This window comes from Festucalex cinctus, chromosome 18, assembly GCF_051991245.1.
Source record: "Festucalex cinctus isolate MCC-2025b chromosome 18, RoL_Fcin_1.0, whole genome shotgun sequence".
Lineage (NCBI taxonomy): Eukaryota > Metazoa > Chordata > Actinopteri > Syngnathiformes > Syngnathidae > Festucalex > Festucalex cinctus.
In genome coordinates, this window is record NC_135428.1 from 1,079,095 (window position 1) to 1,099,585 (window position 20,491).

Consider the following 20,491-nt stretch of genomic DNA (forward strand, 5'->3'; position numbering starts at 1 on the left):
AATAAGTCAAAGGATACAAAGAATAAGGGGCAGGACTAACTTCTTCCTACTCCCTTTGAACATGTTAAATTATTACGAATGATTGCTATAAGTGTCTTCATTCTTTTCATTTTTTTATCTGCTACTTGTTTATGTTATATGTTTAAAAAAAAAAAAAAAAAAAAACAGCACGGAATTCCTTCAGCAATTCACTCACATACCACCAGAGGGAGCCCACGCAAAGCTAGCAGGATATATAGATTGACAAGGCAGACATAAAAATATAACAAAAAAACTGGTTTAAGAATGTATTACAAATGTTTATTTTTTCCAGTATTGCAATTATAACAGTTCATATTTCATATATATATGAGAAGCAGCTGCAGTATTAAAAAAAATCAATTTCAAAACAACAACATTAGCAAAAAAGCTAATTTTTGGATACATGAGCTAACACTCGTTGAACAAAAGCGTTGAATAAGAATTAAGAATAAAACATGAGTAGATTTAGATGAGATTATTTTTTTTTTAGCTCTGTTATGTTGATGTTATTGAATGCAGCCTCTGCAGGAGTTTTGCTTTTGTTCTTTTTAGTACTGCCTCAAAATGTTGATTTCCACACGTAACGTTTGTTACACAAGTGTATTGCATTCACTTGAAAAGAAAAAACAAAAACTGTTTTTAATTTTGGGGGGGAGCATTTGTTTTTCAGTATTTTTTTTTATTTCTGTTTTACTGAATATTTATTTATATAAAAAAAAAAAAAAAAAAAACAGGGAAAAATTACTCAGAAAAACAGGAGGGAAAAAATATTCAAAAAACAACAACAAAAAAATAATTCTAAAAAAAAAAAATTATGCCAAAAAACAGAGCACCAACTTCTGTTTTTTTGGAGTAATTTTAATTTTTTAAGTAATTTTAATGTTTCTGTAATTTGTCAACTGGAATTCACTTGCAATGACCAACAGATGCCTGTAGATGGCGGCGTTTGCTTTGGATTTGAGGTCAGCTCAGCTTTTTTTTTTTTTTAGTCGATCGATACAGACCAGGCGGTTGGTTATTAGAGAAATTCATCTGGAAAAAAAAGTGTTTCCAAAGGAAAAGGGGGCGGCGGGGCAGAAGCGAGCGTTTTTTCGTTGGTCTACTTGTCTGCGCCGCAGTCGGAGCAGAGGATGTCCCGCCCCTTGGCGACGAAAGCTTTGTTGGCCAAGCTGAGGGAGCAACGCTTGCAGTTGAAGCAATATTCGTGCCACGAGACGCCCTCGTAGCTCACCACGTTCACGCCTTTGCCAAAACCTGCAAAGGACAAACAAACAAACAAACAAACAAAAACAAAAAAAACACTTATTTACGTTTTTTTTTTCAAGTACTTTAATTTAATTTTATTTATTTTTTTACGTTTTTTATTTACTTTTTGTTTAAAATTTTCCTACATTTTAAAAAACTACATGAATTAAAATGAAGTCTTTTCAAAAAGCTCAAAATGAACAAATCTGGTATAAATAACGAATTAAAACTAACTGAATTTTTAAAAAAAAAGTTATACAAAATAAATACAAACTACAGTAGAATGAAAAATGCCAATCGTCACAGCAGTGAACATTTTTGACTGGTGAATATGTTTATGAATAATAATAATAATAACAATAAAAATAATAATAACAATAATAATAATTATTATTATTATTATTCTTATTATATAAAAATATATAAATATTCCTAATTTTTCCTAATGTCAAATATGTGCCTTGGCAATATGAACAGAGGCAAAAATAAAATAAAAATAAGAATAATGGCTAAATAATCCTACTACTAAAATCAACTCAAATGAAATCAAATGCAATAAGAAGAAAAGGTAACCTGTGATGGCCATGTGGCATCCGCCGCATTTCTTGGCCACGTTGCTCTTGTAGCAGTCGACGCACAAGACTTGTTTTTGGTGCGTTGTGAAGCTGGAGCCGGCCAGCGCTTTGGAGCAGCAGCTGCAGACGAAACAGTGGGCGTGCCACGGCTCATCCTGGTAGTTGACGCCGCCCGACGCGATCGGCTGCACGGCGGGAAACAATCGGCGTGACGATGCGACTTGGGGCCGGACGACTCTCCGATTGTTCCGCTCACCTTTTTGCAGGAGACGCACGTCTTGGCAAACTTGGCGTCGTAGCACGGGCCGCAGTAGACGTCGCTTCCTTTGGCGACGAAGCTCCGCGACGCCAGCGGACGCGAGCACTGGCAGCACGTGAAACATTGCTCGTGCAGCGACTGGCCTTGGTACTCCACGCTCTCCGTGCCTAAGCCACGACAACAAATGCAAAAAAAAACATTTACAGTGTCATCAAAAAAGAATCCAACGATTGTCGTCGTACGTTCTCATTCAATTGACTGCAAATTGAGTTTCGAAGACACCAACCGACTCAAAACGCATCGTTTGCCTTCTGACCGCGTAGCTTCATGCTAACAAGCAATGCAAAAAAAAAAAAAAATGTAATCCACAAAATAGGGAGTAAATGGGGGGAACAAATCAAAAACAAACAAAAAAAAGAATATTAAAAATTATTGAAAAAAAAATATGGGGGGGGGGTGGGGGGATCAACCATGCAACTTTGATCGTGTGTCTGCATCAAGTGTAGTTTTAAGTTGTAATATCAACATTCACCAATAGATGGCAGATATGGCTTAGTTGCACTTACTAATGTATATATTTTTAGTGGATTTAAAATGATATGCAGGACAAACATAACACCTCAATAATATTAACGTTTTGAGTTGGTTGATTTTTGTGTGAAAAAAAAATGCACGAAATGAGTTCTTGTGCTTTGTTTTGTTTTGTTTTTTCCTTGAACGGTCATCCTTTTACACTGCGAAAACTAAATAAAAAATAAATAAATAAATAAATAATAATAAATCATCATCATCAAAATAATACAAATAAAAATATAAAATAATTGATAATAATCATAGTAGTAGTAGTAGTAGTAATAATAATATGTCAGCCCTTTGCACTTGAAAAAAAAGGGATATATTGGAGCAGATATTTTGTCCATTATTCTGCCCTCTGGTGGCCACAAACCAGAAGACATCACAACGTCCATTGAGCTGAAGCAAAGACGTGTCAAAACGTTTCATTTTTCGTCTTTTTTGTATGAAGTACAACACTTGAGAGTGCTATTTTTTGGGGGGGGGGGGTCACATTTCTGGTTGTAGCGATTGGCCGCCTACCGGCGAGGATGGCCTTGTAGCAGACGCGGCACCGCGGCGCCTCCTCCCTGGAGCAGCACTTGGCGCACAGGACGCGCTCGTCCTTGGCGCTGAAAGGCTCCTTGGCCAGCGGCTTGAAGCACTTGGCGCAGCGGAAGCAGTCCTCGTGCCAGTGGCGCCCCTTGTGGCTCAGCTCCTGCATGGCGGCACATCCCAAATGGCGCGTGGGAAGGAAACGGAAGGAAGAAGCGTACGAGAGACACGCCCACCTTGGACTCCGCGCCGATGGCTCTTTGGCACTCGGCGCAGGTGTTGGCGCAGAATTTGGCGTGGCAGCGCACGCACGTCGGACGGCCTTCGTTGCGCACGAACTTCCGGCCGCCGCACAGGTCCTCGCGACAGTAGAAGCAACGCACGCCGGATGACGACATCGCTCGCTCGGCTCGCCGCTGACGTACTTACGAAAACACAAAAAAAACAAAAAAACTTGAGATACTTATTAGAAGCCCAAAAATAAATACATTCAAGTCATCAAAACCAGAAGACAATAATTGAAACTTGCGTTGAAGTGCAAAATTATGAAGCACTTGCGATAATTCTTTTACACCACTAGATGGTGCTCTTGCTTTAGAGATAATGGGCGAAATTCCCGCCACAACTTTAAACCGAGGCTGTCATTTAGAAGAATACAAATAAAATAAAAAATAAAAAATAACGAGCTTCATGAAGCTTCGTTTGGCCATCACTGCTTTTGAGGTGCTTTGAATAATATCAAATTTTAAAAAAATGAAATTAAAATTATAGACAAAAAAAATAAGATAAAAATGGACAAATACAGGGACACAACATTTTTGTAGGTAAAAATAAAATAAAATGTAAGATAAATATAATTCTAGAAAAAAATATATTATTAATTATCAAAAAAATACATTTAAAATAAAATTTGACAAATACTTAAGAGGGATATCATTTTTTAAGTCAAAAAATAAATCAGGAGGCATTTTTTTCTGCAACAAAATTATTTTTAAACTTTATCCAGTGTTGGTTTTACATCAAAAACATTTAAGAATGACATTTGATTGTAAATACTGTATATATGAATACATATTTTACAGTGGTGCGCCATTTTTTTTTAAAATCTGATAATGACGGTTAATTTTGTTGGAGAAATTTAAGTACAAAAAAAGTCAAATGACTTTCCCACAACAATGAAAACATCCGTCACGTATTGAATAATGCCACCAAGCTCCACTAGAGGGCGACACAGACGTCGCTATTGAAACCAAACATACAGCAGATAGTTCGAGTTTGGTATGTTAATTTTTTTTTTTTCTCTGCAATTTTATAGCTTTTCTGTCACTTCATTTCATTCGTGGTTAATGACACCCAATTAAAACAAAAACCACAGGAATAATGAGCCGTGCCGAGTTGTTAAAACAAAACAAGTTGGAATGTTGTTGCCTGGTGAGACGGAAAGACGGAAGGGATGGAAAAAAAAAAAAAGTGGGCGTGGACTGTCTTGAATGGAGGCACGCTTCCTTCCAACTCAACAAGGTCATTCCAAGTGCAGGAATGCTGCATGTGTGCTTATTTTAAAACTTCCAATCATTTACGAGCCAAACTAAACGAGAACTTTGCCACTGTTGATGTGTCATGTACCGGCTGCAGCCAGCAGAGGGCGGTGTGCAGCCCCATACTTCAACAACATTTATTCAACGTTACGAAATGTGATGAGGGACGCTTGTTCTTTTTGGTTACTGGTTAAAGTTGAGTTGAGGTAGTTGAATAAAGACAAAGTTTAGAAAAATCAATGAATAATTGTGTTTATTAAGCGATGATTTCAATATCAAATCAATGACGATTATTTTCCAGCCCGAAGAAGACGTTTTCAAAAATGACGTCACTCACATATGGACGTCAACAACGTAAATGGATATTACGTGTGAATATTCACGACGGAGACGTGAAGGCGTGAAGGAATGTCTGCTCTGGCGCATGTGGTCAGATCGGGATTGCACACGCACGCGCACTCACACAGGAAAAACAACACAAAAAAAACACACACAAAAGCCACTCCCAAGAAAACAGAAGCAACAAACCTCGTGTTGTGAGCTGCATGCCAGCACAGACTCACAAGGTTTCCTCTTTTCATTAAAAAAAAAAAAAAAGTGACGGAAAGACTACAAAAGCATTTCCAAACGTTTTTTTTCCCCAACAGTGATTCTAAAAGTTGCTTTACTATAATTGTACATTGTGACATGTCAACGTTAGCGTTAAAGTGTTCAAATAATGCCAGTCTAAATTGAAGATGAAGCACAAAAAACAAAACAAAACAAAACAAAACAGAAAATAGTGTCCCAATTCCAGAATTGGCTGCAATTTGCCACCACGCCAGTAAGTGGCGCTGTGACGCCATCAACAGTCAAGACGCTGGTCACGTGTTTCCGGCTTGGGCTGCTCTTTTTTTTTTGTTATCGAAAAACACTTTACAGTCGACTGACTACGGTTACAAAAGCGAGTCAACGTGGCGGCCATGTTGGTAGGGTCAACTTTCCCCATCAAAACAATGTACGGAAAGCAGTGGCGGCCATGTTGGTCGGGGAGAGAGTCCCTTCAAATGGAACGTTTTTTTGTTTTTATTTATTTATCAACAATTGAAGCTTACAGGCTTAAATGGAACGGAAAATAGATGTTAGCTTAGCATCCGCTGTCGGCCATGTAGTTTCAAAGCAGCCTGTTGAATTGAGCTACAAATGTTCCCTCAGGTGTTACCTTCCAAAAATCAACCACGATAATAGAAAGCCACATTAAAAAATAAATAAAAAAAATGCGATGGAAAGACTACAAAAGCATTTCCAAACGTTTTTTTTGTTTTCCCAATATTTACTAATATTTACTACAATGTACTATTACACGTTATGATCAAAACGGACTACACTTCAAATTAAACATCTTAAGTTCTCCTTTGACCGTTCGTCATCTTTAGTTTTCTTTTCCTTCCGTTTTTCCACGCCAAAATGAGTTCGCTTCTTTGTGATGACATTACGGTGTCTGTTTTATTTTGTAGTACTCTCGCTAACGGGAAGAGTAGATGGGTAGCTGTCAATCATTCTCACACAGTGACACAAAAACAACAGCCAACTTAAAATCACATTTTTTTTTTAATGTCCTGTTTGTTTGTTTTTAACCAAAAACGGGCCGTAATAAACAAATATCAGAGACAGGACATTTTAATCAGTCCCCAGGTAAGACTACACATTGAGCTTGGGGGCCCCCTGGTGGCTTGGGGGCCCCCTGGTGGCCCCTAGGCAGCAGCCTACTTCGCATATAGCCAAAAAAACGACGATTGCACAAAACAAAAACGTCATCACAGTCTGCAGCTTGATTGATACTTGACAACAACAACAACAAGTTTGTGATGGGAAATTGTTTGCTAACAGGAAGCCGGACGGGAATTCAGTGCAGGTCGGAAGGGGAAAAAAAAAATCAATCCCGATTGGGTGACATAAAGCTGACAAGTCTCAACTTTTTTTTTTTTTTTTTGGTCATAATCAAGCCTGTTTTTAACGCCGATAGCAATCATTGTTATCATGTGCAGCGAACGAAACCTTTTTTTTTTTCACATTCGTCTGCGCGACATCTGCCAACGCGTCTCGTTGCAATGAGCTTATCGGACAAGAATGTGCTGGAACGCGCAAGCAGGAAGTCTGCGTCGCAAGACGCAAACGCGCTCTTACGCATGATTTTTATTTTCAGATTGTGAAGTATTATTATTACCATATTGCAGAAAAATAGTGGCCGTGGATGATATATATATATATATATATATATATATATATATATATATATATATATATATATATATATATATATATATATATATATCCACAGCAAGACAAATTCCAGCAAGTGAAAGGAAAGAAGACAGACAAAAAAAAAAAAAGACTTTAGCAGCTGTCTATGAGCAATTTCCGTTTTGCGGTAATAAATCGTCGACGTTCAAAGAAGTAAAAAGAAAATCTTTTGAAACGTCACCAACAACGTGAGCGACTTCAACGATGTCGAAAGCGCACAAACGATTCTTCCGCCGCAACAATGTCGGCGTGGACGTCCAAAAGCGACAACACGCACGCACGCACGCACTCAACTTGCTGCTGCCAAGCACAAAGAAAAACAAAATGTCGTCTTTTGTTGACAGCAGCAGGTGATTTACGAGATGATTTGAAGCAGAAAGTTGGACGCGCTCGCTCGCGTGTTGGAGGAGAAAAGAGAAAAATTTTTTGGAGGAGACGTTGGCGAGCGCTAAACGACAACTTGCGCCAACCGAGGCCGCCATTTTGACAGTCTGCGCAAAAAGATTGCCACCATATATTTACTTTTTTGTTTGTTTACAAACCATTTTCTGTCAACAAATTTGTGTCTCTTAACTCATGCAAAACCAAACACATGTAAATACGTTTTTTAATATTTTGTCCTTCATTACCAAAAACATATTTATTTTTTGTTGTTTTTTTTATGCAAGAGCAAACAGGAGGCTTTGATGCAGCTTGTGATATGAAGAGGTGGCTTTAAGCAATGATAGTTATCACAAAAAAACCAGCAGGTAGCAGCAGTTTTAATACTTTGTCCATTACCAAAAACGTATTTATATGTTGTTTTTTTGTTGTTTTTTTGTTCATACAAGAGCATACAGAAGTCTTTGATGCAGATTCTGATATGAAGAGGTGGCTTTAAGCAATGATAGATATCACAAAAAACAACCAGCAGGTAGCAGCAGAGTATAAGAGATCAGCCAGGATCATGTTGCAATAAGCTTTTTTTGTCAGAATTAATTTTGTGTTTCTGGTAGCTTGTGTTAAACACAGTAGGCAAAAGTTGCTTTTTTTTGTCTATACTTAGAAGACTATAATCCACTCAACATGCTATTTTTTTTTAACTGCAGCTATTGTGGACATGTTGAAAACAAAAATGTGCTTGACCTTTTATAATCTTGCCGCCACCTCCACTTCACAATAAAAGCCCCATAAAATGATCCACACTCGTTTTTTTATTTGCTGGCGTGAAGCCGAGCGAGCTTGACTTGAGAAAAGTTTTTTTTTTTTTTTTTTACGAGGCGCTGATGTCGTTCACCCTGCTGTGATTTATTTTTATTTTTTTTACCTTTCAAACTGGCACTAGTTAGTAAGAATCATAAATTGCTGCACAGGAATGTTAATTGACCTTTGTGAGCATTTTCTTGGCCTCGACACTTTGGATCGGCGAAAGAGGAAACTTACTAACTGGAAACACATTTGCAAAAAAAAAAAAAGAAAAGTCAAACACACGCACACATGCACAGAATTACTGACAGAGACAACGCCCATGAAAGTTGAAAAGTTGAAAGGCTTGACTCCTCTTTGAATTGGGGAGATTTTTTTTTTTTTTCAAGGCAAGTCTGTGTAAAAAATAAAAATAAATAAATACAAAATCACGAGTGTCATGTGTGGCAAATTATATCATCATCATCATCGTCAGCGAGTGATATATTAGTCTTCGAAATAATACACATTCTCATCTCTTTATGAATATGAACAATGTGACGTCACACGTTCCATGAGACGCACACTTTTCCGACAAAATACTTCGTTTAAGTGTCAAGTTTTGAAATCTTTCCTTCCGAACATGTTTCTTTTTTTTCCTTTACATCTTACCGGGTGAATGTCGAGTCGCGTAGCCGCCGGATGCGCGTCTGTCGGCGGGTGTTGGTGAACTTGCTCGTCGGTCAACACGTCCGCAAGTTGTCGCTAGCTGGCGTCGGCGTCGGCGTCGTCTGCTCTGCTGGAAATCAAACCGGCAAGTGGAGACGACAGACGGTTGCTGGCGAGCTTCAAAATAAAACCGAAATGCGACTTCCTTCGAGGCAACTTTCAAAATAAATCTCACGTACGATTCAATTTCAAACAAGCGCCGCCAGATAAAAAAAACAAAAAAACAACTATCGAATACTGTCGACTCCTCGCAAATACGTGTTATAAAAATGACGTCATTACAATTAATACCATGTATGTTATTAAAGACAAGAAGATGATTTGATTGACAATTTCTGCTTCAATTTATAGATAAGCAAATAATAGCCTTGATCTACTCCAGTCTAAGTCTAAATGCAATTAAATTATGTATATGTATATATATTTTGGTTTTATTTCCATTTATATATATTATATATATTTTGTATATAATTTCTGAACTTTATTTTTTTTCACTTTTATTCATTTATTTATTTTGAATTTTGGCCATTTAGTCACCTCAACAGCAAATTGACAGCTTTAATGATGATTGTTTCCAGTTTTAGAAATTAATTTTTAATGTGATGCGTTTTAAAAACTTTCTTTTGGAAAGTTGATTGTTTTCGAAATTGTTAAGCAGTTTAATCACAGATTGATACATCATCATCAGACGCGTCATTTCAGCACAAAATTTGCTGACACTCACCTGAATTATTTTAAGATGCATTCCGGCAAATTCCAAACTTCGAGTAATGTGCTTGTAGTGAACCGCACTGCATCATATTAACATTTTTATGCATTTTTGTAATAACAGCTCCAAGAAACCATGCGCAGTCCTCGACATTTATTTCTGGTACTTTGTTGCAAGTCGCCAGACGGGAGAGCAAAAATCGAGAATGACGCAACAGGAGGGAAGAAGTCAGTCAAATATTTGACACAATATTACATCACATTTCATGAAAAAAAAAAAATGTTGACAAATAAACATTTCTTTCATGCTCACACATTTGCACGTTTCATCTCGACAAACCGTTTTTCCCCAAAATAGATTCATCGTTTGTAGTGTGATCGTTATGACACAAATGAAATCTGCACGTGTGTGAAAGTTTGTCGAAAAAGATTCTTTATGAATCCAAAAAATATCAGAACAAAAAAAAAAAAAAACTTTCCGAGGGATCGAACAGTTTATCGGCGTCGTGTCGAGACAAACGAAACCTTTACGCCGTTGATCGGCACAAAGACGATTATTACTGAGATGCCAAGTCGGGAACGACCAATCGTGAAAATTGCTGATAATTATCGGCGGATTTCTCGATTATCTGGATGACATAAAATTGGTCGATAATTGCAGATAATTATCAGCCACCCGATATTATCGTGCATCTCTAATAACATTCATTATAGACAAAATATGAACTTTTTTTTACCGCTGCAAATGTCTCAATGAGTCAAATATCGCTTTAGAATTCAAATGAATCTGTACAGTACGTATACTCTACAATTCCGTAAACTGTTGTACAATATTACGAGTTCTGATGATATTTTGTTCATCCCACTTACATCTAAAAAAAAAAAAAAAAAAAAAAAAAAAAATGTTCACATTCAACAATCAATCAAAAAAATGATCACCTGACTGCACAAATCAAATGTACAAAATGTACACGAAGGAATTCCAGAATTTACAGTTTAGGCACTTGTGAGCGTCATCAGATTAGCAAACTTTTCTTTTGTTTTTTTTCTCAGTCTCAAGCTTGTAAATATATATTTTTTTGGGGGGGGGCATCATTCTTTTTGCACACGCACGCACTTAGTAAACTGACGACGCGGTCGGCATGCGTCCCGCCCTCCAAAACCAACAAAACAAAACAACAAACATCAAATCGCACAACAACAAATAAATTAAGTCAATAAATAAATCAGGTGCGGAAGTTGTCACGTTTCACGTAGCTCCGCCTCTCGTACCGACACACTCGTCATCCATATTTGGATTTGACGCTACCTGAGCCGAGCCAAAAAAAAAAATATAATAATCCAGTCGTGGGCTGACGTCGACCCGTCGGCGTGAAGATCGGAAGCGACGACAAAAAAAAAAAAAGTGCTGAATTTGTCCGATTGAATGTGAAGAAACTAACAACGACGAGCGGACGCAAACCTTTCCTCACAGTCGGTGTCGACGAGGATCGGAGCGCGGCGGCGAGGGCGGCGGCGGCGGCGGCAGGGTGACGGTGGTCGGCGGGTCGGCCGGCTCGTCGACGGGCAGCACCAGGCGGGTTCCCCGGACGCCCGCCTGCCGCTCCGCTTCGCCATCCGTGCTGACGGTGACGTCGGCGTACGCGGCGCCGCCGTCGTTCAGGATGGAGTCCGAGTCGTCGTCGCGGAGCGGCCCTTCGTTCTGCGGGACGGGAAAAAAACAAAACAAAAAAACGACGTTTCAAGCGCTCGGAATGCAAAATGCTCGTTTTGCGGTTGGCGAACGCGCACCTCGTACGCTTGCGGGCTGGTGAGGCAGCGCGCCAGCGGCCCGCAGCAGGCGGGGAGGGTGGCGGTGAGCGGCGGGCCGCTGTGCGTCAGGAGGGGCTTCAGGAAGCTGCGCGCAAAAACCGTCAAGGACCTTCAACGTTTCAAGAACAAAAAAAAACGCAAAAATAACCAGAAAACATCATTTTATAAACGAGCGTTTCCAAAGTGCGGCACAGCAACACACAAAAATCACGTCAAAGCAACTAGAAACATCATAATCAGGCAATAAAAAACAAGCAAAAATAAATACATCATCATCTTAAAACAAATAAAAAAATAAAGGAAAAATAATACAAAAATATATAAAATAAAATAAATAAATAATAATTTAAAATAAAATATAAGAATAATTAAAAAATAATTTAAAAACAAAATATAAATATATTTACAAAAATAAATGCATTGAAAATATTTTTAAAACAAATAAAAAAAACAAATAATATAAAAATCAATTAAGAAATAATAAATACTTTATAAAATATTTTTAAAACAAATAAAAATAATTGAAAACATAAATACATTTGAAATAATTTTTAAAAATAAAACAAAAAAATTAACGTAAAAAATAATTTAAAAAAAATACTAAATTCTAAAAATTAAAACAAACAAAAAAAATTAAATCATTAAAAAAAATGAATACATTAAAACAAATAAAAATACAAATGTAAACATAATCTAAAACTTAAAAATAGTTAAAACAAAACAATAAAAAAGAGGACCCCACAATTCGTGCTGCAGAGTTGTGAACTAATTGCAAGCGATTCGTGCTGACAGAAGTTTTAAGGTACATGCTCGCTCCTCAAAAGTCCATCAAATAACATGTGGTGTGCCACAGGGATCCATTTTAGGTCCTTTTACTTGTATATTGATGACGAACTGAAACCTGAAAAATGGATTCATTGATAAATGATCGTGTGTGTGCGATGCGTCTCGCAAACACTAGAAAAATGAAATTAAAATAAAAAAAATGAAAGTAGCATTGCACATCCACGTGAAAGGATACTTGTGGTCAAAGTTGTACCAGATCCTGAACGGCCAGGCGCTCTCGTGCTTGGTGCTCCGCCTCTGTGAGCCGTCCGCCATTCCTGAAGCCTGTCAAGGCGCAACATTTGTCACGACAAAGTCATAAATCAATAATTACATAATTATTGAAAAAAATAAGTGGTGATACTTACAGAGTGGTCTTGATCAGAGTCCACGCCCACGCTAAAGAAAAAAAAAGAAAAAAAAGAGTAAAGTTAAAAAAAAAAAAAAACACCGTAAAAAAAGATGCGATGCGATGCGATGTGGGCGCGATTCCGCTTACGGAATGCTCATGAAGGACAACATGGGCGTGGTGCCGCCCCCGCAGATCCACACGGTGAAGAAGACGATCAGCAGGGTGGTGGAGAACATCATCTGACGCGCGTACGTGGCCGTGTCCCGGATGGACAGCGCGAAGGTCATCGCCCCCCGCAGGCCTGCACAATTTAGAGAGAAATGGATCAGGTGTGGAGACGCGAGCATCCTTGACCAATAGCTTTTCAGGTTAGCCTGTCGTTGAGAATGTCGACAACACTTCCCCCTGCTGGAGCAAAGCGGCATAGTCCGATTGTGAGGCGCACGTACTCACAACTAGAAACATTTCCGCAGAAATTTTGGATGTGACTCTTGCAAGGTGGAAAGCCGAATGCACTGAACAGTTGGCCAAATGTTGGCGTACTTTACCTCTCAAACAGTCAGCAAGCTAGCATTAGCATGCTAAGCTAACGCAACATTAGCATTAGCATGATAGTTTAGCATTAGCATGCTAACCTAGCATTAGCATGCTAACTGAACATTAGCATTAACATGCCAAGTTAGCATTAATATGCTAATTTAACGTTGGCTTGCTAAGCTAGCATTAGCATGCTAAGCTAAAGTAACATTAGCATTAGCATGATAGTTTAGAATTAGCATGCTAACCTAGCATTAGCATGCTAACCTAGCTTTAGCATTAACATGCCAAGTTAGCATTAGCATTAATATGCTAACTTAACGTTAGTGTGCTAACCTAGCATTAGCATGCTAACCTAGCATTAACATGCTAACCTAGCATTGGCATTAACATGCCAAGTTAGCATGAGCATTAATATGCTAACTTAACGTTAGTGTGCTAATTTAGCATTAGCATGCTAACCTAGCATTGGCATTAACATGCCAAGTTAGCATGAGCATTAATATGCTAACTTAGTGTTAGTGTGCTAATTTAGCATTGGCTTGCTAAGCTAGCATTTGCATGCTCAATAGGAAAAATTGCAAAAAAACATCAAGTTTACTGATTCGGATTTTCAAAATTTGAGGTAAAAAACAACAACAACATTGCAATAATTGACTTCCAGATTGGTATCGGTATCAAATGGAATGGCGAGTTCTGAATCGTGACACGGACGGAACCGCCAGACGGTACCTGCAAACATCATGACGTGCTGCAAATTGGAGCCGATCTTGTTGTTGCGGCCCAAGTTGAGCAGGAAGGACAACGGGTAAATGTTGGCCGCCCTGCCCAAGAAGATCGCCACCTGCAGGCGGTTTGGGTCAAGGTTGAACGGCCGAGAAAAGCCATGCAGGAGGACGGCCGACAAACGCTCACACAAGGATCGCGTTTTTGATGGTTAAATTGACACTGTGAAAACAATTCAGGTTTTCTTGTGGGAGGGGACACAATTGTGGTTTGTCATGGCAGTGTAGCCTGGGAAAAATATGCATACAATCAAATATTTGTTGATCAGAAGGAAGGTTTTTGTTTTTTGTTTTTTGAAGATGTATTGGACGTGCCGATACAAGTGCAGTTGAACTCATTTGCTCCCAAAAACGTTTAAATACATCTTTTTGGAAATGTTTTAAGTGTCCCAAAGACATATTTATACGCTTTTTTTTGTTTTGTTTTTTTAAGAGTATACAGAAGGCTTTGATACAGCCTCTCAACTGCAAAAAAATTGCAACAATGGCCAGCAGGTGGCAGCAGAGTATAAGAGATCAACCAGGGCTCCAAATTTCAAACGGATTTGTGGAAATTGATTAAACTAATGCTAATTGCTGCAGAACGGAAACAGACAGAAACACTTTTTTTTTTTTTTTTCCCTGGTGAAAGAAAAGACTTTTGAAAAAACTCAGAACGCAATATTGTGCGGGCCGTGCAAAATCAGTGCAAATCCAGGAGGTTTTGCTTCTGTCAAAATGGCTGCCAGTCAACGAGTTCATGTTTATACGTTTTTTGGGGAGCAAACGACTTTTTTTTTTTGGCGTGAAGGATACAAAAGCGCCGATGATGAACAGCGGGTTGAAGACGTGCGACTGGAAGGAGAAAAGCGTCAGGCCCATGTAGGAGAAGATGAAGTTCTCGGCCAGGAAGTTGAGCAACTCGAACAACTGCGGCCGTCACGTTGCACACACACAAAAAACAAAAGAAATGACAAGCGGCATTTTCTGGCCCCGCCCACTCCCGCTCACCTGCTTGCTGCGGTCCTGCGAGTCGGCCGACAGATTGTTGAAGGTGTAGTGAGCCTGCGTGATGCCGCAGAAGAGCACAGCCACGACGCCTGCGTTGGCAACGCGGACGCATCGGTCACGAGACGACAAACGATGGGAACGGATCGGCGGCGGCGGCGGCGACGGCGGCGGCGACGGCGGCGGCACCCACCGGTGAAGCCGCACGCCTCGGCCAGCAGGAAGGTGCTCCACGACATCAGGAAGAAAAGCGCCGTCTCCAGCAAGGGGAAGTCGCGCAGCTTGCTGAACTTGGTCACGTGATCACGCGACAAGAAAAAGTTAAAGAGGAATCGGCAATCGCCAGAATACAAAAAAAACACAAAGTAGAGCGTCTCCATTTTGGAAACAATTTTCATCACAATTCATTTGGCCATAATTGAAATCGCAACTGTTTGGGTTTTGGTACAAAATGAGAAAATAGTTTTTAAAAATTAAGACAAAAATCATTTTTTTGACACACTATAATCATGCAAGTTCCTTTTGGACCAAACAAAATGTATTAAATTAGACATTTAAAAAAAAAACATTTAAACAACTCAAAATTAGTATTAATAATCATTTATTTTTGTTTCCAATTATGCCGGTTTTGTAATTATTGCAATTGAATGATGAATTCCACAGCCATTTACGGCTGCTCATTTATGAAGAAAATATTAATCACAATGATTTTGGTAATAATTGAAATTTGTTTGGTTTTTTTTGGTACAAAACAAGAAAATGTTTTAAATCTAAAAATTAAGACCAATAAAAATCTTAGAAACATAATAATTTTATAAGTTCTTCTTGGATGAAACCAAATGTATTAAATGAGTTATTTTAAAATAAGAAAGGTACAAATCGATACTTTTAAACAACTTCAAATGAGTATGAATATTTTATTTTTAAAGATGAAGCCGATATTGTAATAATTGAAATTCAATTTCACAGCCGTCGGACCCACTTTGGATGATTTCAAATAAATGTCTGGCGTGGCTGCAATCGAGTCCGACAGGTCGTCCGATTGCGCCGCCGCCGATGTGAAGGATATGAGGGCCGTCACCACGCCGGTGGCCACGCCCAGCGCGAAGGAGCCGCTGAAGACGCCCAGGAAGACGCCCAAGGACTTGAGCGTGGCCGTGGCCTCGAAGCTGTGGCTGTTGTCCCCCGCCGGCTGGTACGCCACGATCGAGCTGACGGACGCACGGCAGAAAGACTTCCCATCAACTGGAAGCCGGAAAAGTTTCCCAACTTGCGATATTTGACATTTTCAGCAGTGAAAAGTTGATATTTGTCTCATGATTCTTCATGCACAATTAACACCTTTCAAAAGTCATTTTTCGACTTGCTGTCGACTGATGATGACATCACAGGTGCTGAGGAAGTAGCTAACGACCAATCATGGCTCACCTGTGCAAATCTTTTAGCATTCAGCATTCCCACGCAATTTCTGCAAAAATTGCACTTAGTCGACTTCAAATATTTGTTGATTCTTCAATCAATTTTGACAGCTGTCAAAAGAACTCATTGAGAAAAGATTGGAACAGATGCGACTCATCGAGGAAAGTAACCTTAGCAGGGAACGATGAGCTCAACTGCAACTGCATTATTAATAAGAAGCGCAAAGAAAACGGAGGCAAATAACCATATATAAATAATCCATCAAATATAAACGCTCTCTCGGCGCATCGCACGCCACCGATGGATGAACGGATGACGGCAGCGACTCGTTTTGGGGTTTTTTTGGGCCGACGTTGGTGGCGGAAACTTACGATGAGAGGACGATGGCCACGGCGTCGTTGAGCACGCTCTCCCCAAAAAGTAACGCGTACAGGTCCACGTCCACCTTCAGCTCGTTGAAAATGGCCAGCACCGTCACTGCCGCGCAAAACAACACAAACATTTTCAACAAAAAACTGACATTTGAATGCCCCAAAAGTGCTAAAAGGAAAATAAATACGAGAGGATAAAAAAATTGCAAAAATTGAGTTCCACGTGCCGTTTTTGTGGAAAATGCACTTTCCTTACAATGTCAAAATCAAAAATAAAGACACTTGAATGTCTCCATTTGTCATTTTGTCTTACAATTTATGACGATTCTTTGCACGTCAATAGATTGAATCGAAAATGGATTCCGAATCGAATCGCAGACACAAAAAAAAATATGAATCAACTCGTCGGGAGGCAGTCAAAGATTCCAACCTCGAGTCAATCCAATAAAGAAGATTAATTGAATTCAACTTTTTTGTATGCAACAGTGAGCCTCTCCAATTTTTATTACAGTTGGCGATATGAAAATAATATTTAAAAAAACATCTGTACAATTCTCGACGGTTCGATAAAGTTGAAAATGTGCGCCTGAAACTATTTCCTAACCGACAAATATGTTTTGTTTTAAATGAGAACAACAAAAGAAGGCAAACTCGATTGATCATTCCGATTCAAAAGTTCTTGTGATTTTTTTTAAATTTTTTATTTTCGTACCTGGATCTGTGGCAGACACGATGGCCCCGAAGAAGAGGCAATCGGTGAAGTAAAAATCTCCGGCCAGCTGGCCCACCGCTTTCATGAAGGACACAAATCCGTACATGATGAGCCTTAAAAAAAAAAAAAAAAGGTACAAAATTACATTAAAATCACACAGCGCCACGCCAGCTTATCAATATGACGAGAGCGCGTACGTACCCAATCACGAAGCAGGAAATAAGCGTTCCCATGAAAGCGTAAGCCAAGATGGAGCCAATGTTGCGGAAAAAATGTCTCTGCCGCAAACGAGCACAAACATTTATTAATATTCCAATATTCAACAGCACTCGATCTCCTCGTGCACAATCCATTTGGAAATCACACTTTTTTTTTTACATTGAAATCATTTGCTCCCAAAAACGTATAAATACGTTTTAAATGTTTTTTTAAGTGTCCCAAAGACGTGTATATACGTTTTTTTAATGTGTGTTTTTTTATGCTAAAAGAACGGTTGCAGAAATGCTAGTTATTACACAAACGGCCATCAGGTGGCAGCAGAGTATAAGAGAGCAACCAGGGCCATGTTGCAACAAGTTCTTTTTGTCATTGTTTTCACCAGGACTACAAATATACTTTTTTTTTTCCTGATGAAAGAAGAGACTCTAATCTTTCTTTTGGTAGGTTCCATGTTTTGATAGCAATCGAACACAATATTCAGTTTTCTTGCAAAATCAGTTCAAATCCAGTAAAAAGAGGGGTCAAAATGGCTGCCAGTCAAATCAGTTCAATCTCTCCAATGGCTAATAACTTACCCGCTTGAGACTGTAGCCAGCGTGGAAGATGATCGGGGGCAGCAAAATGTTGAAAAAGACTTCCGGGTCAAAGGTCACCTGAGGAAAGGTAGCAGATGATAAATTGTGTCTTAGTCAATTATAATAATAACAACAGTAATCATAATAATAATGAAAAGGTTGAATCAAACAATCCCTGCAAATCAAGCGAAAGAAAATGAGTCTGGGGGGCGTGTCCTCGCCTTCCTCAGCATCTCGTCGTCCTGCACTCGCCGTCCTTTGCCGCGGCTGACTTCGCCCTTCAGCGTGTACTCGTAGAATCGGCCGCTGACGTTGACCAGCAAGGTGGCGGGACTGGCGTTGACGGCGCAGCCCTGCGCCACCACGCTCGTGCTCGGCGGCACGTGCACGCCGAAGCGCAGGATCACGCCCACCAGGAGGCCTTTCGGGCGGGGAAGCGAAAAACACAAAGTCAAACGTTGACATGCAAACCTATGACAATGATTTGCCGCCATTTTGTGCCAGAAATAAACTTTGAGAGTGGCCGGGCCGATTATCGGGCTTTTTTTTTTTTAATCTGAAGGCCGATAAAGCTGTTGTGTATCTCACTGAGCAGTGAATGTAGCGAATTTGGGGTTTTCATCAGGAATTGTAAGATGTTCACAGTCACTTGTTATTTGTCGTAAACACGTTTGGAACATATTCAGACAAATATATTTTGATGCTCTTTTATCATTAAGACCGTTTTTTGTTATTGTGATTGATTTGTAAACAGCTAAAAAAGAAACCAAACCGAAGCTAACTTCGTTAGCATTGTGTTACTGACGTCACCTCACCGGCAATCTATTTTTTTTTCCCACTCAAAGTATCACGCTTTTATAATTTTAGTTTTAGTTTATTTAATTTGAGCTTATTTACAATTTCAGTCCATAAACTTTGTTATTTTGAACAACTGTAAACGACAACATCCAGACGATCTTGTAGCGTGACGTCATCTGCAGGCGACCCCCGTTACAATCTGGCAACCCGATCACATCTGAGATGCAGCGACACCTGTCCATTTCTTTCATCCAAATATTTACTTACAGTCCACATTTCAAGGTTGGAAAGTAGGTAGAAGACACGCTCATACTGTTTCTCATTTAACATCGGTTGCTGTTTTTCATGTATAAGCGGAAATGTTTTTCTTCTATTTGATTTATTTATGAGTGGAGTTAAGGGGGTGCCAATTAACATTCATTTCCACGGGGCGGTTAATGCTGTCAAATTAGCTTAGCGCTCGAGTATGCGCGGCGGCTTAAGCGTCCCACTTAGGCCGGTTAGCATGTGAGACGACGCTTCAACTGACCATAAATCATGGCCAGGCCCGTCTCGTGCAGGAACCTGAAGCGTCGGTGCTTGAAGAGCCAAATGGTGAGAATGGTGAGCGTCAGCAGCAGGATGAAGATGAGCAGGTTGGCGCTGTCTTGGCGGTGGCTTTCCTCGGCCAGCCGCTCCGTCGCGACGTTGTCCAGCATCGCGTCGCCCGCGCATTTCCCCGCCAGGACCGACAGGGACAGCAAGGCCAGCAAAGGCGGCAAAGGCGGCAAAGGCAGCGGCGCCGTCGGGGAGTTGGCGTGGAGAAGGTGACTTGTTTGCGTCGACGCCATTGTGGCGCCTTTCGAGTAGTAGTAGCAGCGGCAGCGCAGCGCAATGACCCCGTGACAGACCAAAACAAACGGCATCGATTTCCGGCCTCTTGGTGTCAAAATAAAACAACTTCCGGTTCTTCAAACTAACACTCTACGCAGAGATTGAAAATAAATTAAAAATATTTGTCTGTGTTACGTAATAAAAGAAATGTTAAAAAACAACAACAACAACAACAACAAACTCCACCACAGCGCAATGACCCCGTGACAGACCAAAACAAACGGCATCGATTTCTTACCTGGTGTCAACATAAAACAACTTCCGGTTATTCAAAATAAGATTCAAAGCAGAGATTGCAAAAAAATAAATATCTATATATGTTACCTAAAAAAAAAATATATTAAAAAACAAAATCCATGACAGACCCCAACAAAGGGCATCGATTTCCTGTTTGGTGTCAAAATAAAAGAACTTCCAGTTATTCAAAATAAGACAACGCAGAAATTACAAAAAATAAATAAATAAATGTTTATTACATAATAAAATTAATATTTAAAAAAAAAATCCCATAATGGAGTATACAATAAAATTATTGAAAAAGAGTCTCGATGCAGCCAAATGAAATGAAGTGAAATGAATCAGCAAGATATCTTAATA

General features: G+C 39.5%; 2 protein-coding genes across 2 annotated transcripts; both read right to left on the reverse strand.

The window, feature by feature from the left end:
• Nucleotides 1-275: 275 nt before the first annotated feature.
• LOC144006443 (four and a half LIM domains protein 1-like) lies at nt 276-9,045 on the reverse strand. Its single transcript, XM_077505291.1, has 6 exons — nt 8,865-9,045; nt 3,444-3,631; nt 3,196-3,370; nt 2,098-2,267; nt 1,840-2,026; nt 276-1,275 (listed from the first exon to the last, which is right to left on the reverse strand). The coding sequence occupies exons 2-6, from the start codon at nt 3,603-3,605 to the stop codon at nt 1,121-1,123; spliced, it is 849 nt and encodes a 282-aa protein (XP_077361417.1). The 5' UTR covers nt 3,606-3,631; nt 8,865-9,045; the 3' UTR covers nt 276-1,120.
• A 723-nt stretch (nt 9,046-9,768) lies between these two features.
• slc9a6b (solute carrier family 9 member 6b) lies at nt 9,769-20,177 on the reverse strand. The gene is made up of 16 exons (XM_077505468.1): nt 19,551-20,177; nt 18,445-18,644; nt 18,224-18,301; nt 17,631-17,707; nt 17,430-17,542; nt 16,718-16,823; nt 15,997-16,138; nt 15,121-15,226; nt 14,931-15,019; nt 14,736-14,849; nt 13,888-13,999; nt 12,766-12,919; nt 12,635-12,665; nt 12,463-12,551; nt 11,421-11,526; nt 9,769-11,331 (listed from the first exon to the last, which is right to left on the reverse strand). Exons 1-16 carry the CDS (start codon nt 19,924-19,926, stop codon nt 11,098-11,100), a joined length of 2,127 nt encoding a protein of 708 aa, XP_077361594.1. The 5' UTR covers nt 19,927-20,177; the 3' UTR covers nt 9,769-11,097.
• Between the last annotated feature and the right edge of the window lie 314 nt (nt 20,178-20,491).

Bases quoted from the DNA above. Each gene is read 5' to 3' on its own strand.
- LOC144006443 (XM_077505291.1), bottom strand. From the start codon at position 3,605: ATGTCGTCATCCGGCGTGCGTTGCTTCTACTGTCGCGAGGACCTGTGC. The intron at 3,371-3,443 runs GTGGGCGTGTCT...GCCGCCATGCAG, and splicing joins CCATCGGCGCGGAGTCCAAG to GAGCTGAGCCACAAGGGGCG. The intron at 1,276-1,839 runs GTTACCTTTTCT...TGTCCTTTGCAG, and splicing joins ATGCCACATGGCCATCACAG to GTTTTGGCAAAGGCGTGAAC.
- slc9a6b (XM_077505468.1), bottom strand. From the start codon at position 19,926: ATGCCGTTTGTTTTGGTCTGTCACGGGGTCATTGCGCTGCGCTGCCGC. The intron at 12,920-13,887 runs GTACCGTCTGGC...TAAATTGTGCAG, and splicing joins GCACGTCATGATGTTTGCAG to GCCTGCGGGGGGCGATGACC. The intron at 11,527-12,462 runs GTATCCTTTCAC...TTTTGCGCGCAG, and splicing joins TGGTACAACTTTGACCACAA to CTTCCTGAAGCCCCTCCTGA.